At 32.3% G+C, this 27,035-nt stretch overlaps 3 protein-coding genes across 5 annotated transcripts; 2 read left to right on the top strand and 1 right to left on the bottom strand.

The window, feature by feature from the left end:
* The first annotated feature begins 8,625 nt into the window (after positions 1–8,625).
* On the top strand, positions 8,626–12,161 carry LOC125826011 (heat stress transcription factor A-4a-like). 3 transcript variants are annotated; one of them, XM_049505307.1, is made up of 4 exons: positions 8,782–8,855; positions 10,312–10,553; positions 10,620–10,913; positions 11,028–12,161. In XM_049505307.1, exons 3-4 carry the CDS (start codon positions 10,698–10,700, stop codon positions 12,021–12,023), a joined length of 1,212 nt encoding a protein of 403 aa, XP_049361264.1. In that variant the 5' UTR covers positions 8,782–8,855; positions 10,312–10,553; positions 10,620–10,697; the 3' UTR covers positions 12,024–12,161. The 3 variants fall into 3 exon arrangements, with proteins under 3 accessions (XP_049361263.1, XP_049361264.1, XP_049361262.1); XM_049505306.1 differs by lacking the exon at positions 8,782–8,855 and adding an exon at positions 8,626–8,752 and having other exon boundaries at positions 10,312–10,913; XM_049505305.1 differs by having other exon boundaries at positions 10,312–10,913.
* A 4,070-nt stretch (positions 12,162–16,231) lies between these two features.
* On the top strand, positions 16,232–19,435 carry LOC125825954 (uncharacterized). Its single transcript, XM_049505243.1, has 4 exons — positions 16,232–16,499; positions 17,121–17,746; positions 18,026–18,541; positions 19,110–19,435. The coding sequence occupies exons 1-4, from the start codon at positions 16,232–16,234 to the stop codon at positions 19,233–19,235; spliced, it is 1,536 nt and encodes a 511-aa protein (XP_049361200.1). The 3' UTR covers positions 19,236–19,435.
* Positions 19,436–20,567: 1,132 nt separating this feature from the next.
* LOC125825961 (uncharacterized) lies at positions 20,568–25,298 on the bottom strand. Its single transcript, XM_049505251.1, has 4 exons — positions 25,105–25,298; positions 21,605–21,727; positions 20,987–21,106; positions 20,568–20,750 (listed from the first exon to the last, which is right to left on the bottom strand). Exons 1-4 carry the CDS (start codon positions 25,130–25,132, stop codon positions 20,686–20,688), a joined length of 336 nt encoding a protein of 111 aa, XP_049361208.1. The 5' UTR covers positions 25,133–25,298; the 3' UTR covers positions 20,568–20,685.
* Positions 25,299–27,035: the final 1,737 nt, after the last annotated feature.

Raw genomic sequence — 27,035 nt, 5'->3', positions numbered from 1 at the left:
TACTGCTAGCTACTGTTTTTGTTCTAAAATATTTCCTTTATATTCTCTCCCGATCTTGGACGAAGCTCTATTTTTGAAGCTTATTTGAGTTCGTTGTTGTTCGAAGTTTGACCTTGGATCGAAGCGCCCTTGTTCACTGCCCTATAGCAGGTAAATTCATTCCCTGTTCTCTCTGTTTTTCTTTGTTACTATATTAAAATGTTACATATGTCGTAGTAATCTCTGCTCATTTTAGCTATAATAAGAATAACGTTTCAGATGTGTTTCGGCTTAGTTCAAGACTCGTAATAATCGAAAGTTCTCCCTCTTTCATGTTCAACCATCTTGTAGCTAAGAAATGATTTCTTTTTGTGCTTAAATCTTTATTTTAAGTCAAGTTAGTGTTGTTATGATTTAATGACCTCCTATGTCTTTACTTGGTAACCAATCTTGAAGTTCTGTCGCAAGCTACTCGTTTCCTAGGAAGTAATTGCAAGCATACTAGATGTAGTTTTCCGTTATATATGATATGAATTTTTGCTAAGCTTATTTCCTGTTATACTTCCTTTTAGCAGACATGTATGTATTATGTATGTGTTTCTTTTCCAATTGTAAATAATGTCATATTGAAATCTCAAATCTTGTTTGATGTCATATCTCTTTAGATAATGATAATCTCCTTATAGTTAATATTAATGGGTTGATTTCATATCTTATTAGAAAGATAAATCATGTTTAGTAAATAATTCTATTTAGTTTAGTCATAGTGGCAATGAATTATTTCGAGATTGGTATAGCTCTTAAGCTCTGTTTCTTGGCATATTAGACAACTTGATAATATTACTTGAAATCAGTTTTTTTTTTGTTAGTTAATGTCCCTCTGATGTTTTTTGTATGATGAAATTTTTTAGCTTGTTTTTTTTTTACTTTAAAAGTATGCTAAAAAGAGTTCATATTTGTTGTTGATTATTTTTTAGAAATGATATGCAGGTTATTTTTAATTTGCTTTATGTCTTTATTTTGTTTATTTATATTTTTTGTTAGAGTAAGAAAGATCATGATCCTTGGCATGTTATCTAAGATTCCGATATTATCTCTATGTGTACAAAATATAGATTTTTAAATCCTTTTGCTTAATTCATTAGTTAGTATAGTTGGATATTTTTATTTTTTTTTTTATTTATTTTCTCCCAAGTGTTTCGTAAGGGCTATTTAAAATGTCTTAATATCTTAGTTTGAGTTTTTCCGTTCAGCATTAGTACGCTTTATATGTTAAATATTATATTTGATGTATGATGTTACTTAATTAGTATTATCTATTTTTATAATATTGCTTAAAGTCGAATATCTTACTAATTCATTTTATCTTCTCTTTGTTTGCATGAATACTTTGGAACAAAAATGGAGTCCCGATTAAGGACTCTCGCAAAATCGAGTCTCATAGACTCAACATTATCCTCATACCCGCACATGGAGTTTTTTCACTACATATTTGACCATTCGAAATTGCAAGCGAAATTAGTGGCCCTGTCTTGGAGTCACTTATGGCTACTTACATTTTTTTTTCATTATTTGTTTACATGTTTTTCTTTATATGTTACACTAGTTTACGTGACTTGAAGATATTCTTATCTTTGAATTCTCAAATAGGTAACTTAATATAGATGTTTGGGTTTGGGTACCTTTAGCTAGCAATAAACCTATTAGTTAATTACTTTAGCTTTTATTAACTTCACTTGAAAAAATCTTCTTAAACACTTCATTTTGCATCACTTTAAACTCACTAATTTTTTTTAGTTTTGTTTAAACTTGGCAATGTCTTATAAAGAAAATATTTTGTTCTAAACCTTTTTTCTTTTTCTTCTTTCTTGAACTTTTTCTAACGAGAGTACCTTGTCAATCAATGAACAAGCGTCTATTTTTAAGTACTTATTTTTAGTCATGGATTTATCTAAATGGATCTAAAGAAATTACTCTTCCCTAAATCTTTTTCACTCTAATACAATTGTAATAAGAGCTTTAAAATAAATAATGTTTTCCAACTTGGCTACTCAATTACTTAATCTTTAGCATTCATTTCTTTTAAAAAAAGTAATTAACCTAAGTTTGGCCGGTTAATAGTTTTAAAACTAATCTTAAAGGATGCCTTACCCCTTCCCTTTAGGATGAATTAGAACTCTTACCTAAAATCACATAAGTTAGTAGACCTTAATTGAAGTCATTTTTTAGCATTACATAGTTAATAATTTAGGTATCCTAATTTGCCTTAAAAATAATTAGGTGGCGACTTCTTAAATTAATTAATTTGGAAATTACCAATATGTTGTACACTAATTTGACCTTGGTTAAATTGGGGTATAACATGTATTATTTATCTTAATGTTAATTTTTTAGTAGATAATATGGATAGTATCTATATTCGATCTATTTTTAAATGGTCAATGATCCAATATATATTTTAACGGGTCGGATTGAATAGTTTTTAAAAGAAAAAATATTTTGCCAACCCTTATTATGGGTATATTTCGGTAGGATTAAAAAATAATATATAAATTTACTATACTACTTATGCATAAATAAAACCTTATATTGAAATCGATAAGATCAAAAACCTATATATGAAGTGTAGGGATACACTTAATGCATGAGGTGAAATTTAGAGTTAATCATTATGCATGCTTGATCCAAAGTAGATGATATTATAGCATATTAAAGAGTATCCTTAAGCTATTTAACCCAACAAATCGATATCAAATATATATATAACAATTCAATCAGACAAGTATAAAGATAACAAAATGATGCATGTAGCTCAATAATTACAATGCCAAAGGTGAAGCATAAGCTTACAAGAAGAAGCTGGCTTTTAGGATTTGTTGGACATAATTAATGCTCGATTATATATAGAGGTGGTGCACAATTGATCTCAAAAATTGACTAAGGGATCGTGATAATTAGCCATTTAGAACATAATTTGAGGGGGGAGACTCGTTGATAGTGATAACTGATAATAGATCGGATAAAATTTATTTTGAGGGAAATATTGTGAGGTGTATGAACAAAATCCACATTGAAAAGAAACTATATATAAGGTATAGATGATACTTTTAGGGGCTGATTGATATGAGGATGAAATAGACAAATTAATCATTAATTAGTATATCCTATATGATTAGTTATTCCACTACATACTATTGACACCTAATTTTGATCCTCCCCGATAATAATTAATTTATGAACTTCTTAATTTTTTAAACGATTTAAAATAATTAATTTTAGAAATTTTGAAATAAAAATAATATATATAGTTTGCAAATCCTTTTAAATAGTTTGTCACTTGTTAAAATTTTTAAGTAATATGTCTCTTATATAATTTCGCGTATAATTAGTATTTTTTGTGAATATTCGAAAATCATTTCAAAAGATTTTATTTTAATTAAATCTTCAATAGAATTAATTGGGTTTAAAGTATATTCGTAATTTGGAGCTATTTAGTCTATTAGCAAAATTATTTGGGAAGCTTGTTTTATTAATTTGCTATAACTTAGGTTGTGATTATAAATTTAAATTATTCAGTTAGCTACTTTATTTCGTTAAGATTAAGAAGTTCCTAAATTAATTATATTGATTCGTCCTATTTGAATTCTAGCCGAATCTTCTAAAATTAATTCTTTTGGTTACCTCTTTGATCAGTATGACTAAATGGTTGATTAATTTCTATCTCAATTATAGGCCAACTCTAACCCTTTTCTTCAAACCATTTTAAGATCAAGGATTTGGGCTCTATCTTCTAGTTTTCAGCAGCCCACCCTTGCTTTATTATTATTTTAGGACCCAACCCATTTCCCTTCAGCAGCCCATTTCAATTTTTTGTTCCTCTCCAATTACTCCCAACCCATCCCTCATTATCAAATTGACCCAATCCTAAACCCCTCACAACAACAACAATAATACATACAAAACAGATGCGTACAGCTCACCCAAAACAGACCCCACTCCTGTTCATCTTCTTCACGCCAACGACAAGAATTCCAAAGGCGTCGTACAGCAGCAAGGGCAGCATGGTTTCGTCCTTGGGGCTGCGAGATGATGCCACGTCGAGTCCCAAGGACGGAAGATCGATCCCAATCGCCCATTTCCCTTTCCTCTTCCAGATCGAGTCGAAATTGCAGAGAAAGGATGTCTCCCCCGAATTGGGAAAAGAATTTTCAAATTTTGAATTTTGAATCCGCCCTAATTTCATCGAAATTTCCCCCAAAATCCGAACCCTATTTTCCCCTCTATATATTTGCTTGTTGTTCACTAAAGAGGGGGTATTTTTTTTGGGAAAAAAAAAATATCTTGAAAGGAGATATTTTTTAGTTGGAAATTTAGTGCTAGAGAAGATAGTTGGAGAAAATATTGAGAGGGACTAGCTGAAATCTGAGGGGAAATACAGTGAACCACTAGCTTAAATTTCACATACAAACGTCAGGAAATAAATTCCAGAAGCAGAGGGAGTGAGAGTTCCGACGTCGATCGAGTCCTTGCTCGTTTCTCTATTCACGTGAGTTCATCGGAGTCGTCGTTTGTGGTGGTAGGAGTTCTGCTCGTGTTGTCCCCGTCGCTGCTCCAAAGAAGGTAAAAATCCTTTCTAGTCTTTATTCATTTCAATTCCTGGTCTGATTGCTCTGCTTAAAGGCTGTTTCTTGTAAGAGCTTTTCTTTTCTGTTTTTGGTGTGGCTCCTTTATAATGCTATCTTCAATCTAGCGTATTGTTCTGTTATGCTATTCTTGCTGTCACGAGAAGCATGCTTCGTTTCTACATCCGGTTTATTGAATATGCCACCAATTTGCGATTGACTTGTGTTTTTCTATTGAAATTGTGAACTCGGGTCCATATGTTTGGCGTCTTGCTGCCTCAATGATGAATATTGTTGTTATTTATTTATTTTCCTTCTGCTCTACACCAGCATAACTATATAGTTACGTCGACTTCGTTTTAGTTTATTTTATTTTTCTTTAGTTTTATATAGTCTTGAATTTGACTCAATATTAAAAATAACCAAAGAGTATTGTATATGTGTGAATTGGTAATATAAGTTGATAGTTCATGTTGCATTATATATTAGTGTATGTAAGAGGTGTCTTCTTGCCTGCCAGAACAGAAATAAGCATATAGATAAGTTAAACTCTTGATTATCAATGTGTTTAGTCATTATTTTCATTTCATAATAAGCCATCTATAGCTCTATTCAGTTTCCTTTTTAAATAAAAATAAATTTTGTTAGCATGTTAGCACATTTGACCGAACCAGTGGCATTATTTGATGGATTTTTTAGATGAAATGATCTTGTTCTTTGAAATATCCTTGGCAAATTCCTTGCTTCGTGTGTGTTTATTTAATTTTCCAGATTTACATTGAGGTATCGCTTACCGTGGTCCATTTTGGGTATAAAGTTTGTCTATTTTGTCTCAAAAGTGTGGATTTAGAGTGTTTGGATTGGACAATTTGTTTCAATTTGTTCCAGCTAGTTGTTTGTTGTAATTTGATCGTATTGTTGAAGCACGCTATTTCTTCCCCCCTTTTTCTCTACTTGAAGCTGTAAAAATGTTGAAGTCCCTTCGTTTATCTATGTCATTTACATATTGCTTTAATCATACTATTTTTGCAGATTTGAGCATGTGTAAATTTTTGACTTCATTCTAGGATCACATGGGCATTCTCTTACTTTGTTCAATTGTATGATATTATGATACGTATTTTTCTATTTTGTTTGGAGTCATTGTTGGTTTAAAGAGAGGGGAAAATATTAATTTATTCATGCTTGTCATTTAGTCAAATTAATATTTGTTTACTCTTTTCTATCTTTACATCAAAGACTTGGCCATATTGATTCTTATTAAAAAAAAAGGCATGTCTTGACCCATTTGTTCTCTGTTACTCATGCTTATTAGCATATATTTGTTCTCTAATTCTTATTGTTGCCTTACTGTTTGTATGAGCTATTAAATATCATGTTGGTCAATCGGTGTGTTTCATTTTTTGACATGGTTTCTCCAAAATTTTAATGATCATATATGGATTTGAGTGTTAAATAAATATTCCAGTAAAATTTTAACTTAAATTTTTTGTTTTAAAAAATAATAATAATAATTTGTTATCTTTTCTTTATTTATTTATTTTGTTTATTTATTTTGCATATTATTGACTGAGCATAAGTTGACATGAGTATTGATCTTGTTTTATTATTATTATTATTATTATTATTATTATTATTATTATTATCATTATCATTATTATTATTATTTTATATTGTTTCTTTTATAAAAAGGGTTAGCCGTATATTCAAAAATCAATTATGGTGCAAGTTGTCATCCTTCTACTCAGTTGAAATTATAGAGTTGTGTTAATCCCTTTCTGTGATGTTACTGATTATTCTTTTCTTTCATTTGTATGAACTCATTGCCCGAGTCTCCCACGGACTCTATCTTTGCATTTCGAGAGAGCCATAAAGGCTCAAATCATTTCCCTTCCGAGTCAATCAGCTATAAAAATCGACGAACAGGTCCCGAGGTTGAAAGAAGCAACAGATCAATAATTTGGAAAGATTGGGTCAAAGGCCCACATTTCATTTTTTGTATTTTGTTATTTTGGGCCTAAGCCCTTGTTATTAAATTTTGCTATTACTTTGCTAGTTTTATGGCAGGTGGAAAATTGGGCCTAAGGCCCAAAAGAAAGAATGATTACTTTGTGTTAGTCTAGAACAGGTGTAACTCAAATGGGCCGAAGGCCCAAAACAAAATAGGCCCAAATACTGGTCCAGGCGGACAGAAACCAGATTTGGGTCCAACTCTCTTTCCCTCTTTACTTTACTATGTTTGTTTTGCTTATTAATATTTGTCGTTAATCTTAGGGTCGAAGAGTTCAAATCCCCGAAAGACGCTCATTTCGTTTTAACAATTTAACTAAATCGATCATCCTTCAAAAAATTTAAAAGCATAAATTTTGAGAAGCATCTCACTTAGATCGTAGGTCAGTATTTCCCTTTTTCCCTTTTATAACTGTCTCAACTATAAAATAGTTCAATCGTTTTACTCAAATTAAGTTAAAATTATTTTAGCCAAATAATTAATTGTTGGATAACCGCGTGTTAGCGGGCATTTCGGGTGCTTTCAAACCCTTCCCGAAATGCTAATATGAACCTCGAACCCTCTTTAAATATTTTCATTAGATTTATTGTTTTAATCTTTTGAAAAAATAAGTTTTCTTGATTTTTCTTAAAAATTAAGTGGCGACTCTAAACTAGTCTTAAAATATATTTTCCTTATAAAACACATACATGGAGAACTTATCCTATAATTTATAGTGCAAAATAGTGAGATAAACAATTTCGAAATTAACTAAGAATCCTAACAAATACAACATAAAATAATCTTAAGTTTTATCTCGTGATTATTCCCTTATTCATCATACCAAATAACCCCTTAATGATATGAGCATTTTGAGGAAAATAGTACGAATTTGACCTAAAACTGACAATATTACATAATATTAAAAGACTAAGAGAGTATTATCTCTGTCTCAATTTATATGATGTTGTTTGACTTGATACGAAATTTAAGAAAGCCTTCTAAAATTTATGATTTAAAAAAATCATAAATATTTGTGCGTGACTATAGATTATCTCGTTAAGGATGAAATGAACATTTTAAAGATAAATTATTGCTATTAAATATTGAAACGTGTCATTCTATTTTAAATAGACATAAATGAAAAATGCCACATAAATTGAGACATAGTATGTGTTATGTATTTACTATACACAATTATTTAAAAAAATTACATTAAATAACTATACTTAGGATTTTATAGAAAATCTTCCCATCTCTCAAACTCACACTCATCTCTCCCCTTCCCCATCTCTTGCTCGCCTCTCTCCCATTCTCATCACCTCAATCTATCTTTCACCTGAATTGAAATTCAATAAGCAACAAAAAGCTTGAGGTTTCAGATGAGATATTATTGATACAAATCAGACGAGAGATGACGAAAACTTTGATCTCTTCTTCCTCTTCTCCTCTTCAATTTCCTGCTCAGACTCTCAATATGCCTAAACTAGAGAGAAATCCAATCATATTTTGAAAAAATATACGATACATGACACATATGTATAAAAGGGACAAAATACAGTTGAATACATTGAAATAAATTTATAGCCTGTTGCATATACACTCGAATACGTTGATACATAGTGAATACATAAGGAACATATACACTTGATACAATCATATTCATTTATACAGCTTAATATAATTATATCAGTTGATATAAATCAGTTACATTAATTATATTCATGATACAATCAAATACAACAAATACAACATATATTCATCGTCTCTCTCATCTCTCCTCTATTTTCCAATCTCGATCGCTTCCCTTTTTCTAATTATAAATCACAATTAAATAAACTATAGCTATAAATTTCCAATTAATCTCAAATCATAATCATATTTAAAGTTCTTCTAAAACTATCACAAATTTTTTTAAAATATATTTATTAACTCAACTTATATTCACTTCTAAAAAAACAGCTTAACTACTCATTTGATACTCTTAAAATAGCCACCGTATATATACTATAATATAATAAAATATGAATAAACATCCAAAAACCATTGCGAAGAAGTCTTTGAGAAAAGGGTCAAAGTAAACTTTCTTCTTCTTCTGAAGCTTCTTCATCTTTCTATGTGCCTCTTATTGTTAAGGGCTATTCTTGATTTTTTCTCACAGGTAATTTTCTCACAATGGATTTCTCGTGCTTTCAGATATGACATGATTTGAGCTTTTGTTTGAAGTTTTTGGAGTAAAATTGATTGTTTTTAGCGAATTTGAGGTAATGGGTTTCTGGATAATCTGTTAAGTTATTAACTTTTTCTATTGTATATCTTTTGTGGGTATTTGTATTTATGTGTGATTTGAGCCTTTGCTTGAAATTTTAGAAGTAAAATCGATTGTTTTTGGAGTAAATTTGATTGTTTTTAACGACTCTGATGTAATGGGTTTCTGGGTGATCTGTAAAGTTATTAACTTTACTATTGTATATCTTTTGTGGGTTTTTTATATTGATGTGTGATTTGAGCTTATGGTTGAAGTTTTGGGAGTAATTGTGATTGTTTTAACGAGTTTGCTGTAATGGGTTTCTAGGTAATCTGTAAAGTTATTATCTTTTCTCATTTTCTTGCACTTTCTAGTTAATTGTGTTTGCTGATTTTCTGAGTTTTGTGTGTGATTTGAGGTTTTGATTGAAGTTTTGGGAGTAACAGTGATTGTTTTAACGACTTTGATGTGATGGATTTCTGGGTAATCTGTAAAGTTATTAACTTTTCTATTGTATATCTCTTGTGGGTTTTTGTATTTACGTGTGATTTGAGCTTTTGCTTGAAGTTTTAGAAGTAAATTTGATTGTTTTTAACGACTGATGTAATGGGTTTCTGGGTAATCTGTAAAGTTATTAACTTTTCTCATTTTCTTGCACTTTCTAGTTAATTGTGTTTGCTGATTTTCTGAGTTTTGTGTGTGATTTGAGCTTTTGATTGAAGTTTTGGGAGTAATAGTGATTGTTTTAACGACTTTGATTTGAAGTTTTAGAAGTAAATTTGATTGTTTTTGGATTAAATTGGATTGTTTTTAACGACTGATGTAATGGGTTTCTGGGTAATCTGTAAAGTTATTAACTTTTCATTTTCTTGCACTTTCTAGTTCATTGTGAGTGCAAGTTTTTTAAGTTGTGTGTGTGTTTTGATCTTTTCATTGAAGTTTTGGGAGTAATGATTATTGTTTTAATGTCTTTGATGTAATGGGTTTCTGGTGAATCCATCAAGTTGTTTTCTCATTTTCTTGTTTCTAGTTTTGACAGGGAAATTTTGTTTGCTAATTTCTGAGTTTTGTGTGTGATTTGAGCTTTTTCTTGAAGTTTTAGGAGTAATGACTATTGTTTTAACTACTTCGATGTAATGGGTTTCTGGGTAATCTGTGAAGTGATGGACTTCTCTCATCTTCTTGCACTTCCTATTTTTGACTGTGATTAGTTGTAAAAAGAGGGAAATTGGGTTTTGCAAATATCTGAGCTTTAGTGTGAAAAAGACTTTTTTTTTTTAGCATTTGTATGAGAATTGGAAAATCTTGGTTTTCTTTGAAGACAGGTTATTTGAGCTTGTTCTTGAAGTTTTGGGAGTAATAATGGTTGTTTTGATGACTTTGATGTAATGAGTTTCTAGGTATTCTGACAAGTGATTAACTTTTCTCATCTTATGCTTTCTAATTTTGACCGTGATTGGTTGTAAACGCAGGCAAATTGGGAAATTTCTGAGTTTTAGAGGGTGAAACGGCTATCTTTTGAATTCAAGCTAACATTTGTTTGAGCACTTGTGGAAACTCATGATGGGCCACAATCTCTTTTAACAATTCTCTAGCAAATTTGTGTGTTTTGAAAGCGACCCAGAGCTGGGACTTGAATGGAAATGTGTATTCGCAAAGAATTTGTATGATCAGGTGGGAGCTGCTTCACTTGAATTTATCGAAGGAAATCAAAGTGATAACACTTTTGGCTGGTTGTATACGTATGTTGGGAATCTGAAAAGTTGATCTTCCCTGTCAGTAAGGATTTGTCACTTGTAGTTGAGCTTCGCCTTGTGAGTTTCATTTCAAGGGGTTGTGATTTGGATTTGAACTTACCATGGATGAAGCTCCTTGCAGCGTCAATGCACTGCCGCCGTTTATTGCAAAGATATATGAAATGGTGGATGACCCCTCCACTGATCCAATAGTCTCATGGAGTACAAATAATAAAAGTTTTATTGTTCGTAATCCTCCTGATTTTGCAAGAGATTTGTTGCCCAGATACTTTAAGCACAATAATTTTTCCAGCTTTATCCGACAGCTAAACACTTACGTGAGAAATTCGTTTTACTTGATTCATTTGCAGTGATATTATTTTTAAATTGAGTTTCAGTCTTTTACTGTTTTTGTTCTTATTCTCATGTCGTTTGCTCTTTTGTCAAACCAGGGATTCAAGAAAATAGATCCTGAACAATGGGAATTTGCAAATGAGGATTTTCTTAGAGGTCAGCCACACCTTTTGAAGAATATCTATAGACGGAAACCTGTTCACAGTCATTCTGTACAGAATATTCATATCCTTTCATCATCTGCATTGACCGAATCGGAAAGACAAGGGTATAAGGAAGATATTGAAAAGTTGAAGCATGAGAACGAATCGCTTCATTTAGTACTACACAGACATAAACAGGATCATCAAGGACTTGAAATGCAAATGCAGGTCCTTAACCAACGTGTCCAACAAGTGAAAGACCGACAAAAGAACGTGCTGTCTACTTTAGCTCGAACCATAAATAAACCAGGATTAGCTTTGAGTCTCATGCCACAACTGGAAATGAATGAAAGGAAGAGAAGGTTGCCAGGAAACAGTTTTCTTTACAATGAAACAGGCCTTGAAGATAATCAAGCGAGTTCTTCTGAAAAATCGACTAGGGAAAATATGGACCCAACTTCTCTTTTGACTCTCAACAAGGAAGTGCTAGATCAGTTGGAATCTTCTTTGACCTTCTGGGAGTATACACTGCGTGACATTGATCAAGCTAGAATGAGACAGAGCTCTTCAATAGACTTGGATGAATCCATCAGTTGTGCCGATAGCCCTGCTATATCTTACCCACAACTAACTGTTGATGTTGGATCTAAGGTTTCTGATATTGACATGAACTCTGAACCTAATGGAAACACTACTCCTGATGTTACTCCGCCAGAAAACCGAGTAGAGACTGCTAGTAATAATGTGCCAACAGGAGTAAATGATGTATTCTGGGAACAATTCCTTACTGAGAACCCTGGTTCTACTGATGTAAAGCCGGAAAGGGAAGATATGGAGCGCAAAATAAGTGAATCCAAGACAGTTGAGGATGGGAAATTTTGGTGGAACAGGAAGACTGTAATTAGCCTTACAGAACAGTTGGGACATCTTACTCCAGCAGAGAGAATGTAATGTGGCAGGGTATGTACTATTTTTGATAGCAAATGTTTTTTTGCCTGTTTCTTGTTGTAAATTTAGAGAAAGTAATTTGTCAGAGTACATAGAATTTTGGTATATTAACCTTCTTTTTTTGTTTTTACCTTGTTCGGCATGACATGATATAGTGAATGATAGAGTCGATCAGTAGTAATGCTAGTCTGGCACAATTTCATGTTTTATGTAGTTATATTCTTTCCAGCCTTGCCTGTCCATGTTACCGATTTGTGTTACATAAGGTAAGAGTAATTTTTCTAGCACTCCTTTTGCTTTATTTCTCTTGTTATCCTTTTAATGTATGAATATGCAATGTTTGTATGAGTTGTTGTTTCAGCATTTAAATCCCAAATCAGTTGGGGTAGGCTATATATGATTCTTTTATACTCTTCTGCTCAGGGTGTTCAGTTGTTTCATGCTATCAGTAGAAACACACGACGTGTGTAATACTGTCTATACTGATTCTGGATATGTGATGGTTGTGGATATCTTGTATGGTTCTCGATCTGTTAGCATTTAAACTAGTTCCTCCTGGCCCCTAAGAATGGTTTACCAGAGCTCGGGTAGATTCCTATGAGGTAATAGTTGCTGCTCTACGTGTTCAGTAGCTCAGACGTTCTTGATTGTTAAAATGTTTGTTGACTGTACGCACTGATATATGTATTGCTTCTTCATTAGACTGTCAATTGTGTCAATTTTTTTCTCTTTGATGCTTCTTGTTTCCAGCTTTGCACATTTGACTAAAAGGATGTGTTTAATCTCTTGTATGTCAACAAAGTCTAAAAGGATAGACTTTGTTTGATGTGTAAATTGTTAGCCTGAATGTGTCTTCTTTTTTTGAAAAGAAGATATTCTGTTTGCTTTTTAGCCGAGGGTCTATTGGAAACATCTTTACCCGTTTGCGTACATTTTACCCTCTAGACCCCCACTTGTGGGACTACATGGGGTGTATATTGTTGTTATTGTTGATATACCAACATGTTCAATTCCTGATGGTGAATGTTGGTCATGGTCAGGGACACAAGTTCCTTATGGTTGAGATTATATACAAGATCTTGGATAAGTGTAACCTTAGTTATCAATGAAGCGGGTGAAAAGTACGAGAAACTAGAGTCTAAATCCTAACTAAGACAAAAAGCTATAGGTGATCTCGTCTTGTCGGGCTAAATCTTGGTCTTATAGAGTTATCTAATGCATGTGCTTGTGGAAGGTAACAATATATCCGGAGTCAAGGTGTGCGTAAATTGGTCTAAATATCATTGTTATTGCTATATTCATGCCATTAGTGTCATTTTTTCTAAGTGGAGAAGTTTGTAGACCCAAAGAGCAAATGAATGGTGTTAAGGCCATGTGGTTAAGGGCTGCTAGTCTACAAAGGTGGACTCTTAAATCCAAAAAAGTGGTGTTTGTATGAAATTTTTGTCTTCTTATCAACAAGAAATAATATTAGTCAAAGATTCTATATATGCTTTGTGTGGCCTTTGAGAAATTTAAAGGGCAAAAAAACATGTATATGCAAAGTGATTGATTGATTGGTTGCTTTGTTGTGTTGAAAATTGTGGCTGTTAAGTCAACATTCTTTTTTTTTATTCGATATTCGATATCAGAATGTCTGATTAAATTTAAATTTACTATGAAAAGTGTTACATTAGGGTAAAACATTTCTCAACAAAGTTGTACCTAGCAGAGTTTGATATGAGACCTCTGCTTTAGGATGAAGAAGTATTCATCATTTCATTACAATTCTCATTGGCGAGTCAACAATTGACTTCGATAGAAACAAAGAATACTAGGTTATTTTTTTGCTTGATGCTTAAGCTTTACCCGATATTTATATTGGTGCGAGGCAAAATACAATTGTTAGTATCAAATAATAGATGTTTGATAAAATAATCGAGGTGTACCTAATTTGACATTAACACCATCATTATCTTAGTTATATAACAAAAAAGAGTGACAACTTCCATAGTATAGAGAAAACTCAGATAGCTTTATATATTAATCAACGTAAAAAAATCACATATAAAACTAACGTTTATTGGGAAATAAAAAAAGTAATGAAGTTTAATTCAAGAGAGAATTTAGTTCACCCACATATAGAATATAATGATCATATTTGGTCTAAGAAATATATATGTGTTAATACTACTGGATATATATATATATATGAAGGAGTACTTACCACTCTATCACAACCACTGATGGTTATATTATATTTATTATACTTGGAGATTTTTTTAAAAAAAAATTAGTAAATGTAGATTGAATCAATAAAAAGTGCCTAAAGTTATGATGGAAAAACTTTGAATATGAGAAATTAATAATAATGCTTTCCTTCTTTTTGATAAAAATGTTTTCCATCGTACCAAATAGAAAATTCTTCTTTTTTAACATGAAAATTTCTTTTTCACTAAAATTCGTTGATTGATTCCTATAAATTTACAATGAAAAAATTTGTATTCCTTATAACATTACTGAAGAAAAAATTAACCATAAATTCAAAATTTTTACATTCACAAGAAAACAAAAACCTCCCAAAACAGATATTAAAAATAAGAAAAATGACTTTCTCGAAAATATTTTCCTAAAAAGTGATTTTCCCACCTACCAAAAACACTCATAATTTTTGCTTTTTTGTAGCGAATTGCAAATTGGAGTTGTTACAAAACTTCCGCAAATGGGTCTTGTGGGGTCACAATTTTGATAATATAAAGTTCATAAAAACCAAAGAAATTCTCAAAGTTTAGTATTTTCTTGAAAAAGAATATTTGCATCTTAAGTCATCAAAAATACAAAAAAAATAAGAAAAAAACAATACTTGTACTTTCTTGTTACATGATAAAAAGCATCCCTTTGAGTTCAAGAATACCCCCTTTTTCTTCATCACAAAGTTCTTATTTTCACACCAAATAAAAGTTAAAATAAATAAATAATTTGGGATTTCAATTTATCCAAACTTTTTCAAGATCATTTATTCAAAACGAAACAATGTTTTCTTTCATTTGTTTACTTTTTGAGTTGGATTAATGAACTAGTCGTTAGGTTCATGCAATAAGGTGTGATACGCGATAACTTAGTCCCAGAGTTATAATATCAGGACTATATATAATTTCGAGATAATTTAATTTGCGAATCAAAGGATCAAGTCCAAAAAACATTATTAATTTGTTAGGTGATGTTGCTGACAAATAGATCTTTCTTTTCAGAGGTTTTGGTAAAAAGAACCTTTTGAATATTTATTTCAAAATCAATAAGTTGGAACCTAACCAATCATGAAGAAAGTGTCAACAACAAAACCAGCTGCCATATCATAATTTACCAATCACTTGTATAGGTGTAAAACTTAATTAATGAGATGTCTCAGATTCAATCTAAATATATAAAATATCACGTCTGTTAATTAGGGAACACTTTACCTTCTACGATTGATGTGACTTAACAATATGATCAAGATTTAATCGAGACTCCGATGCAGATATAATACATTGATACGCGGAAAACAAAAGAAAAACTCTACAATAGGGAAAAATAGAAATCAGAAACAAATTTTGTCGCTAAACAACCTGACATGTCACTATTAGTTACAAGCTATTTACCGACAGATCGGATAGATAAATAAACCGTGATTGATTCCACATTTTTTTTTGGTACTGAAGAGATAAAGTTAAAGAACCAATAAGGGAGTAGTTATCAATTTCACATTGTTGAACAACAAAAATCTATCGCTAATCCTATTTAAATGAATTATAAATAATTCGATTAGATACGGGTATTATTTACCAACAAATAGCAAAAATATTCGTCGCTAATACCTTTTTTTTTTATAAAAAAAAAGAACTTTCTTCTTCTAGTGAAAGGAGAAAAATGTTCAAAGGAGTAGGTTGAGTAAAGTTGATGAAACAATAAGGAGAGTAGTTATCAATTTCACACATGGATATAAGGGAGTTGATTTCTCATATGGTCATTCAACTAACCGTTATTATCTCAGAAAGTTACTTTTTCTGTTGAAGAAAATTGGAATCAAGAAAAATACGACTTCCTGAGATAATACTTATTAGTAAAGTGATCATCGGAGAAATTAACTCGGATATTATTAAAATCTAAAATTATCATGTCCTATTTGTTTGTCCTTCCCAATGGTTTTAGTATATATAAGAAGTGTTAACATAGTCTTAAAAAACTTACCAATGGCTCAACATGAAACTTCTTCTTGGTTAATTGTTCTTTCTCTTCTTTCAATCATTGTGTCCTTTTATGGTGTTTCTTGTGTAAATCTTGATCATGGAAATGGTTACATATCGGCTGTTGGCGATTCGGGGATGAGAAGGGATGGTCTAAGAGTTGCTATAGAAGCATGGAATCAATGCAATGAAGTTGGAGAAGAAGTGCCTAAAATGGGAAGTCCAAGAGTTGCTGATTGCTTTGATGTCTATAAAGCTTCTCCTCAATCACAAGGTAAGTTGAATTCCATGTTTCGAGTTTTCGTTAATGTTTTGGTATTTATGTTGTGCTAGTGTGATCTTGCTCACATTGTCGGTTTACAAACTTGAATGAAGGAAGATGAGATGTCAAGACGGTTATGATGAATCCTCGCAATACATAACTATCTTGCTTAAACGGAATGATATGATCAGTGAGGATTCATATAGCTGACCTGACTATAAGATTGAGGCATTGTTGTTTTGTTGTTTTCTCTAGATTGTCTTAAAGACATAATGGCTATTGCTATACAAGGACAAATAATTGTTCTCATTGCAATGCAATTCCATACATGTTGAACAACCAGAGGCGGAATCAGAATTTAAACTTAAATAGGTTCAAAATTCTGAGTTCTTCAAAATACAAGTTCAAAACATGATATTTATACTAGTTTTGGAGAATTTCCATATATAGATATGTAGTCCATACTGAAATTAACACATATCTCTCAAAAAATAGCTTAAATGTCACGACATGATCAGTAAGGATTCATATAGCTGACCTGACTCATGTACCTCCCAAAAAAGTAGTCGAGTTGTTGTTTTGTTGGTTTTTCGATATGTTGTGTTAAATATTTAATGTATATACTTTTTACAGGGGAAAATAATTGTTCTCTTTGCAATGCAATACCATACATGTTGGTACATAAAGTGACAGAGGAAGAAAACAGGTTAGGCAAAGGAAAATCATTTCTTGGATTGGAGAAAAAGGCAATTCTTAATGTTGATCATTATGCAGCACAAAAAGAACTTTACTTGGGATCAAAATGTCAAGTTGAAGACAAGCCAAATCCTTGGCAATTTTGGATGATCATGCTCAAGAATGGAAACATGGATACTTATGCTGCTAAGTGTCCGAAAAACGGGCTCTTATCAGGCCCGTATGGGCCTGATAACAACTTTCCGTGTTTCGGAAAAGGGTGTATGAATCAACCATTGATTTTTCACAACTACACAACTTTACAAGGTGTTAATAGGACTACACTTAAAGGGAGTTTTTTTGGTACATGGGATTTGCATAGTAGAATGAGTAAATCAAGAACAGAGAATAATTCTTTTTATTCTGTGAAATGGAAGAAAGAATTGGGAAAAGGAAGTTGGATTTTTCATCATGTGTTGAAGACATCAAATAAGTATCCTTGGCTTATGCTTTACTTAAGATCAGATGCTACATTTGGTTTTTCTGGTGGATATCATTATCCATCTAGGGGCATGTTAAAAATTGTGAGTAAAAACTTCAACTTTTCTTGATTTGCTATGAAACATACATTTTAATTCTATATACTTTGTAGTCATCTTCGCTATTGTATTTGTTTTACATACTTGTTTTTTGATATTTGAGTCGAGGGTCTATCAAAAACAGTATCTCTATCTTCACAAGACAAGGTAAGGGTAAGACTGTGTACACACCACCCTCCCCATACCCCACTTGTGGGAGTCCGGAGTACACTGAGTATGTTATTCTTGTTGTTGTGTAGATATTGATACTTTTGTGTTGTGTAGATACCAGAATCACCAAATTTTAAGGTGAAATTCACCTTGAATGTGATAAAAGGAGGAGGTCCAAACAGCCAATTTTACTTGATGGACATAGGGAGTTGCTGGAAGAACAATGGCAAGTCATGTGATGGAAATGTAACAACAGACGTTACGCGATACAGTGAGATGATCTTGAATCCAGAAACACCATCATGGTGCAAACCAGATAGCCCAAAATTATGTCCACCATACCACATTTTCTCAAATGGATCAAGAATTCATCGAAACGATACGATTCGTTTCCCTTATGAGGCTTATCATATGTATTGTGCACCTGGAAATGGTGAACACATTGAGGAACCTAATGTTCATTGTGATCCTTATAGTAATCCTCAACCTCAGGAGATTTTACAGATTTTGCCACATCCTGTTTGGGGGGATTATGGTTATCCTACTAGGAAAGGAGATGGTTGGATTGGAGATCCAAAAACATGGGAACTTGATGTTGGGAAGTTGTCACAATCACTTTATTTTTACCAGGTTTGAATCTATTTTTCCCTTTTCTTGGATTTCAAAAAGGAGTTTAAACAGACTGTTCGGTCAAACTTTTAAAATCTGCTTATTTCGAAAAGTATTCTTTTGTCATAAGTTCTTTTTGAATAAAATATTTTTTTGTGTTTGGTTAATCAATTTGAAAAGCAATTTTGTCGATATTAAAGCCTATGTTGCTCGGACTCTCCAAAATTTGTTGTCGCGCCTGTGTCTGATTCTATTTTTGGAGGATCTAATATGTATTCGTTGACATTTTTGAATAGTCCGAGCAATGTAGATTAGAGCAACAATTTGTGCTTGATCAATGTTTCAAAAGTGTTTATGGGTAAAAATTACTTTTCTTTCGGCTTCTGAAAAACCACTTCTGTTACTACTAAAAAACAACCAAACACCTATAACGATAATATTAAAAGTCTTTAGACTATCGATGTATATAACTTAAATCCGTTTAAAAAATATTATCTAACAATCATTGAAAAACACTTCCTAGGTATAGTTAGATTACCAAATTGACTTTTTTTTTCTTGGATATAATTTGGAACATTTTTTCTTGTAGGATCCAGGAACTACACCAGCAAGAAGGAAATGGACTTCAATCAACTTGGGAACTGAAATTTATAAAGATCCAAATCAAGTGGCAGAGTGGACAGTTACTGATTTTGACATTCTTGTACCTAAATAAAAGTTTTAGATGTAGAAAAGAGAAAAAAAATTAAAAAGAAAAAGAATTTCTTTATTATTATTTACAAATTTGGGAAAGATTTAAATTTGGTCTGAAGAAAGACCACAAGTTTTCTCCAAGGGGTGTATTTTTAAAAAAAAAAATATATTTTTTGATTTGTTCCAAGTTGTATGATTGAAATAGAGAAATAGAAGAAGCTTTTTAAGGATTTTCTATCTTGAAATTATGTTGCTCGAACTTTCTTAGTATGTTATTGTCCTTATGTCGTTCTTTTAAAAATACATTATTTTTGAAGTTTATGTATATATCGATATTTTTAAAAAATCCGAACAGAAGCAATTTAGCTTTGGCTTAAAGTGGATTGAGTGGTTGAACCAAACACTCTAACCAACTAACAAGTTGTGAATTTGGAGAGATGTCAGCAATTAACAACTAACAAACAGTCAAACATATTAGAGATTTGATTTTAAAATTATTAGTTTGTTGATCTAAAAGATTTGTTGAAAAAATAATAATCTAAACGATTCAACAGATTTCAAAGATACAAATCAACTACTATCCACCAATAAAACACCAAATCAAGATTGACTACTTAACATACTATATTAGTATATGCGTTTCCATAAAATTTTAGATATTACTCTACCATTTTAATTTATGTATCTTATTTACTTTTTTAATTTAGTATGTTTAAAAGGAAAGTCTTTTTCTATATTTTTTCACAATTTTTATCCTGATTGACAATCTCTTTTAGAACGATCTGCTGCCAAATCGTATAATTAGATGAATGAGATCTTTCCGCCATAATTAGAGATCACAAGGCTCGAAACTAGTCAAGGATAAAGCAGTACAACCCATAACCCTACCACAACCTTTGATGATAGTTTTTTGTCTTTCAGCATAACAAAAAGTAATCTCATATAGAATTTAGTTTGCAACATTATTAATTTCTGCATAACTAATACAACGTTTGATTTCTGCGATACGAACAAAACTTTGACTCATTTCTTTTGCAAAGTTGAAAGAGCTCACTATGAGAATTTCAGTAAAGGTACTGAAAAAATGTTACTTTATGCTTAAAACAAGGACAGTCGGTTGCACTAAAGCTCCTGCTATGCCCTCTGAGGAAGGACTGGACCACAAAGGTCTATTATACGCAGCCTTACCCTGCATTTCTGCAGGAGGCCATTTCCACGGTTTGAACCCGTGACCTCCTGATTAGATGGAAACAACTTTACCAATTCTATATTGTGTCCAAAATAATACCCCGATAGATGGTTGCTGTTCTATTTCTGGGCATATAGCTTTTTTTGATATCTTCAGATAGGACCATCATGCACAAAACAATATCAATTGTAGAAAGAAATAACTTGTGACAATAAATTTACAACAATTTACAGTCTCAATGAAGTATTGTACATGAAGGACTTGTCTTTTCAGTTTTCAGTTTTCAGTTATCGCGAATCAAATTAGTTGGCTCGCTTAGAACATACTTGGGCAACTCGTACTTGGCGCCTGCAATAGAATAATAGTTGATACAAATATCAGTGTCGGGTCCAGAGTATTGCGTTTATGTGTTAAAACATTCACCAAATATCTAGAAATATTTAACTGTGAGTTATTATCGTAATATCTAACTTAAAGTCGTTGTAGGAAGCCGTAAACTTCAAAACATGGATCCACCTCTAGATACAATGAGATTATAGAGAAATGAAGTCAACAAGTATTTGGCAAAAAGTACTACTACAAACCTCTTTCGTCGTAGCATATTGTTAAATCAGGGGCTTGCACGATTATCCCAGCACTGTCCACGATTGCTTGTGCAAGGCTTATATCCGACTCTGCTGCAGCTCGGAGTGCATCCCAGATCTCTGAAGAAGGAAATGTAATGGTTAGGATATTTTCATCTGCTATGCTGTTTTATAAATAGACTTATCCTATAAGTACACATAGGTATATATTCATATAGCAGGGGGTGGGGGAGTGTAACGAGTTCGGGTATTTGGAGTCTCGAAGGTGTAGATGTTGCACATATTATGTTTTCTGGCTTCGCAATGAACATCATTATAATATAAAAAAATTTCTAGCTATTGCCAGAGGTGAAATAGTACTCATACATAACGTCCCATTGATTATCTGAGACTGATGTGTAACATGAAAGACAGAGTAGCTCAATGCCTTGAACAATATCTCAAATGCAAGGACCGAGGACAAAATAGGCACAAAGAACAATGAGATAGTACTTTTCGGATAAGAATATCGAGATAGTAAGAATTCCTATCTTACAATCTTCTGGCTCTAGGAACCAATTATTCCAGAAATAGGAAACAAGTATAATGGTAAAACTTCCCGTATTTTATGGACATTACCTTTTCGACCCCCATAGTGTGGTGCTGTGTCCCAGAATTCATCACGCATCTGTACAAGCTGAGCCCTCGTAATAGGTTCTGAATGCTTCCAAGGCTTTGGTTTTCGTATCTGTTTAGCTGCTTCTGCAATCAAGAAACAAGCTCAGAACTCCGTCGTTCAGGAGTGATATTAAAAGAAAATATATCATATAAGAAGTTAAGAAAATTGTTCATGATCTATCAGTATCGGAATTCACGGGATATAGCAGGCAGCATGAAGTCATGGAAAGAAATAAAGCATTGGAGTATTCTCTTTTTCCTCGTTGAAGGAATTCCTTACCACACGATAGCCATAATTCATATAGTCCTATGCTTTAAACAAGCCAATAACGTAAAGAATTGTTAAATGTGAAACTTTGGGTCCGACACAACCTCATGAGAGGAGGATTCCCCAAGGGGACCACAACTCATTTCCTCAACCAATGGGTAACTTAACAAGAACACACACAGACTATAAACTTTGTGATAACAGATGTGTATGACGGGTATAATAGGGACGTGATTAAGTGACCTAAGTATTGATCTAACATTCATCTTCCTAGGATTCTAACCTCCAATGAGCTACTGTAAAAGATCCAATACTAAATACTGCTGATAAGAACAAAATGATGAATTTACTAAACAATATACGTCGTGTAATCCCACAAGTGGGGTTTGAGGAGGGTAGAGTGTACGCAGACCTTACCCCTACCTTGGGAGGTGGAGAGGTTGTTTCCGATAGACTCTCAGCTCAAGGAAAAGTATATCAAAGCAGATTGAAAAAGAAATAACTGAAGTGAAGGGATCATGGCAAAATACTATAAAAAGCATGACAAAGTATTCTGAAAAAAGGAACAGTAACTACACCAAAAAAGTGCAATATCGAAGCACAAGAAGAGACAATAGATAGTAATAGAAATTGACGGACAAGAAACTACGGGAGAAATACTATGACTACTAGTATGGAAGGGTAAGCGAGACAACAAAGTGAAGTCAATACATACAGCAGAGATGGTTGACATATGGTAGATAGTGGTATCAATATTTAACAGAAAACAACAAACACTGGGTAACTAACAGGTTGATAAGATAATTTTGTCAGGAAAATAACCGGAAGTCATTACAAAATGAACTGTGAAGATAGTCTAAGAAACAAGGTGCTCATCATAACAATAACATGAGAACTATACAGAGAATGAAAAGGAAAGGGTAGATATGGCAGAAAACAATAAAACGTATAGCATAGAAAGAACTTCTACTGAAAGACAACTAACCAAAGGAACAATTATTACACAAAATGAAAGGAAATAGAGACACTATATAAGTCCATAACCGAAAGGCTAATGCAGAAGGTTTAGAAATTATAGGTTGTCGAATCAAGGGAAGCAAGATCTGCAAAAACGTTTCACCTATTACGCATTGGCAAATGGATGTCTGACTGGAAACTAGATGACCATAAAACCATCCTAACCAGGCCGTGCTAGTAACAACATGAACCCATACACTCAATTTGCTCCGATAACTTGAGTATGACAGCCAGGAACCAGCAATTCATTTTATCGTAGTACAATTTAAGAAGTTCTGCTCAGCCAGATAACAAGTTCCATAGGAGAAAATGATTTTTTTCTTTGCATTTGTATTATCAACAAATTATGCGACATTTCATTCCTATTTCACAAGATTGCTTTTGTGGTAAAATCAAGCATTCAATTGATATGCAGGGTCATTTGGCACCTTCAGTATGATGCCTGACAAAATAAAAAATTTATAAAATTATTTTACATTTTCTCATGGACTTCGACTCTATCCTAAGATGTCAAACTTAGGTAAAAGAGTATCCAAACTGAAACTGCAATGAACTCTAATCAACCTAATCTCTCCGTTGATGGGCTAACAACCTGAATTCTACCTCACAAAGCCTAACACTCTGACATTGCCAGTTGAGGTGTCTACAGGTGCACTCTCAAAATTGGAGTGTTTAGTTGCCAGCTAAGGCCAAATCTGAGTGTTTGTTCATGTATTATTCCAAAATAAAAGTTCATTCTCTCTAACAACATAAGCGCTTTTAGATGAGATAGTCATGCTTTTCAACACAAAAATTCTGAGAAGTAACCGAACTTGTTGCTTTTAGGTACTTCTTGACTTTCAGCCAACACACTCCATGAATTCGATTTCTACTCCTAATATCGGTCCACTTATATCCACTTACTTCAGACTTGACTTAAAACTTAAAATAGCAATATGAAAAATCTGTTGATAAACGCTGGTGATAAGAAGCTGGTTTTTCCCGAGGCTGCTCGAACAGATAGAGGACAAGCACAAGATATTGGGTGTCTGCAATCTGTTTGCGATCTACTCTCTCACCACATTTTTAGAAAGTACCATCACACATCCTGAAGTAAAGTACAGTGCTAGGAATCATGTTACGGATCAAAATGTGTACCAGTCTAAACTTGGGCAAAGGCGACTTTTATTTCATACGATGGTTTCTCCAGCTTAAATTTTATACTCACAATATGGAGGATTCATAAAGTTGACACTAACTAGTTTCGGATTGAGGCATCATTGATCTATCGAGTCTTTAGTCAAATAAGCAACCCACCATCATTTCTACAACTCTAAGCTAACCTATCACCATCATTTTTTTTAATCAAAGAATCCGTCTGGATCCAACCCTTTGGGCCAATGCAGCCTTCAATACTCAGGGATGATTAGGCCCACCCATCCACCCTTCTCCACTTACATACTACAACAACAACAAACACATAGTAATCCCACAAGTGGGGTCTGAGAAGGTATGATGTACCCAGCCTTACCCCTACCTCTATGGGGTAGAGAGGTTGTCTCCGATTGATCCTCAACAACCCTCCTCTTTTATCCGGGCTTGGGACCGACAATGTGAACAAACTCACACAGACGGAGTTCCTTCTCCACTTAAATACTGAAGTTAATTTGTTTGGGGCAAGGCTCGAACTTGTGAAATAAGGCAAAGTCCCTCAACGTTTGCCGATTGAGCTAACTCATGGGGGCAATTTCAATTAAAAAGTGCTAAATACCTCCCAACACTGAATTCATCAAAAAGCTACTCCTCAAACATCACCAACAAGTTAGGATATGAATTCTCAAAGTCCTTGAAAGTGAAATTCCCAAAAAAGCAACCAACTTTACAACAAATGCAAATCCATCAACAAACAGAAACGTAAACTATAGAAAAAACTTGCACCATATAACCAATTGAGTATACCTAAAAATTGGTATAAGAAAAACAACTAATTTCACCAAAAATAACAAGAACACAAGCATAGCACAAAGAAAATTCCCAGAAAAGAGCAAAAAACAATAAAAGCAACAATCTTTACAACAAATGCAAATCCCTAACAGCAAAACTTACACCATATAACTCTATAACCAATTGGGTATTACCTAAAAATTGGTAAAAGCAAATGATTTCACCAAGAATTACCAAAAAAAAAGGAGAGTACCATTTTCTTTGGATCCAGAACAACCCATGTTCAAGAATCACCCAGAAACAGATATTGAGGGGAAAATGACTTATTTACATAAATTTCTGTATGGAAAGTGAGAAATCAAATGGGATTTTTGAGTTGGTTTGTGATTCATTTGAGGAGTGTTTTTGCGTGCTCACCACTCTCACTGACAGCTATTCTTTAATTTTTTATTTTTTTTTGGGTTTCCTCACTCTGCACTGAGGGGGGTTTGCGTATAATTGAAACTTGGACTAAATTCGAATAGATTATAGGTTTATTTTTTTTGAAAACTTATGAAATTACACTACTTAAGATAACACAATCTAAAGATTCCTACCATTTGAATTAATTACAAAAATATTTTTATTCTTCTCTCTTAACATCCGGATACATCATTCCATCTCTATAATCAGATTCATTACAATTTTATTTGTGTACAATGTATCTGGTATAAATGTTATTGTTGATACATAATCTCAGTTATGTTAAACCTAAATCAGTATGAATCTGGTTTATAATTATGTATCTGATACATAACTCATGTATTGGATGAAGGAACAATAGCTTCACGAGATTTGAAAAATACGAATTTGTTATGATTTGAGAAACTCTCGGAATATAATGTAATTAGCGCTCAAATTATTTGGATTTCTATACTTTATACTTTTCTTTTTGGTGTGTGTAGTTTCTTGCTGGCCCGATTCAATATGAATTTATGTGAAATTTTGCATTTACAGGATCAATTTAAGAGGGCGACACTTTCGATATTCACATTGAAGCTTGACTAAATCTGAAATTTGCAAGATTTCCTCTATTGTGTGATTAATTTCTGCGGGTGGCACTCTCGATATTTGTATTAGGGCCCAACTAAATCTCACACTAGAATTCTCGCATTTCAAAGTCCATTTTTGAGAGTGACATTACCAACATCCGCATTGAATCACAACTAAATTTAATTCACACGAAATTTTCGTATTGAAAGGCTTGTTTCTAGAAGTGACAGTCTCAACATGATCATTCCACTCCTAAGAGTTCGAACCAAATTCTTATTAAAGGTGGAATTATTTTAATCATTCCACCACAAACTACATTGGAATGCTTTGTAAAGAAGGTCCCTATATTTCCTTTTTTAATAATGAGGAAGGTTGACATGTTTTATCTTTTTTTCATTCGATTTTTATGAATTTAGAATTTAAATATTATAGTTTTAAATTTGAAATTCTATTCCACTTTAATTAATTTATTAAATTTAAAATATATTAATTATGTTTATTAATTGTTTTTAAATATAAATATGAAACTTTAAATTAAAATTATTAATTTCAAATGAACCCATAACTATATACTAGGTTCCCTTGTTTGATACTATGGTTAGATTTTAGTAACTTATGTATGCCTAGTTTTAGGAATTTGATGTTCCAACCTATTATAAATGTTATTTTAGTTATAGCTAGGTTTATTTTCACAAAAAATAGATTAATAATAACATAGAAAGACTTATAGAGGTATTTTCTTCTATTTAAGTCTTAAGTGCATTGAAAATTATTTTCCATTTAGTTTATATATCAAAAAAAATTCTTTGAACCTTGTGTTTTATAGTTAAACTAATTAGAAGAAAGAAATTTTTCCTTCTTCGTATATTATATGATAGCATTTGACTGAATAAACATTTTTAGAAAGAAAGATCGATTGATATTAAAATTTATATATAGACTATGAAATAATATACCATGAAATCATTACTTTATATATAAAAGATCTTCATCAAATACTGATTTTTTGGTAATCTTAGACAACACAATTATCTATATATATTATTAAAAAAATATTTAATCATAAATTTAATAATTATATATAGTTACTTGAAATTATTATGAATTTTTAAAGGGATAAGGGTCTGAAAAATATCTTAACTTTGGTCGAAT

Source organism: Solanum verrucosum, unplaced genomic scaffold, assembly GCF_900185275.1.
Source record: "Solanum verrucosum unplaced genomic scaffold, falcon-dt-bn FXZP01000161.1, whole genome shotgun sequence".
Lineage (NCBI taxonomy): Eukaryota > Viridiplantae > Streptophyta > Magnoliopsida > Solanales > Solanaceae > Solanum > Solanum verrucosum.
Note: the sequence above shows the minus strand (reverse complement) of the source record. Positions and strands in the feature narration are given on the sequence as shown.

What these genes read in the sequence shown, in the direction of transcription:
- LOC125826011 (XM_049505306.1), top strand. Translation starts at nt 10,698, where the DNA reads ATGGATGAAGCTCCTTGCAGCGTCAATGCACTGCCGCCGTTTATTGCA. An exon ending in TCCGACAGCTAAACACTTAC is followed by an intron (nt 10,914 to 11,027) that starts GTGAGAAATTCG and finishes TTGTCAAACCAG; the next exon opens with GGATTCAAGAAAATAGATCC.
- LOC125825954 (XM_049505243.1), top strand. Translation starts at nt 16,232, where the DNA reads ATGGCTCAACATGAAACTTCTTCTTGGTTAATTGTTCTTTCTCTTCTT. An exon ending in AGCTTCTCCTCAATCACAAG is followed by an intron (nt 16,500 to 17,120) that starts GTAAGTTGAATT and finishes TACTTTTTACAG; the next exon opens with GGGAAAATAATTGTTCTCTT. An exon ending in AATCACTTTATTTTTACCAG is followed by an intron (nt 18,542 to 19,109) that starts GTTTGAATCTAT and finishes TTTTTCTTGTAG; the next exon opens with GATCCAGGAACTACACCAGC.
- LOC125825961 (XM_049505251.1), bottom strand. Translation starts at nt 25,132, where the DNA reads ATGGGTTGTTCTGGATCCAAAGAAAATG. An exon ending in TTCTGGATCCAAAGAAAATG is followed by an intron (nt 21,728 to 25,104) that starts GTACTCTCCTTT and finishes TCTTGATTGCAG; the next exon opens with AAGCAGCTAAACAGATACGA. An exon ending in AATATGCTACGACGAAAGAG is followed by an intron (nt 20,751 to 20,986) that starts GTTTGTAGTAGT and finishes ATTCTATTGCAG; the next exon opens with GCGCCAAGTACGAGTTGCCC.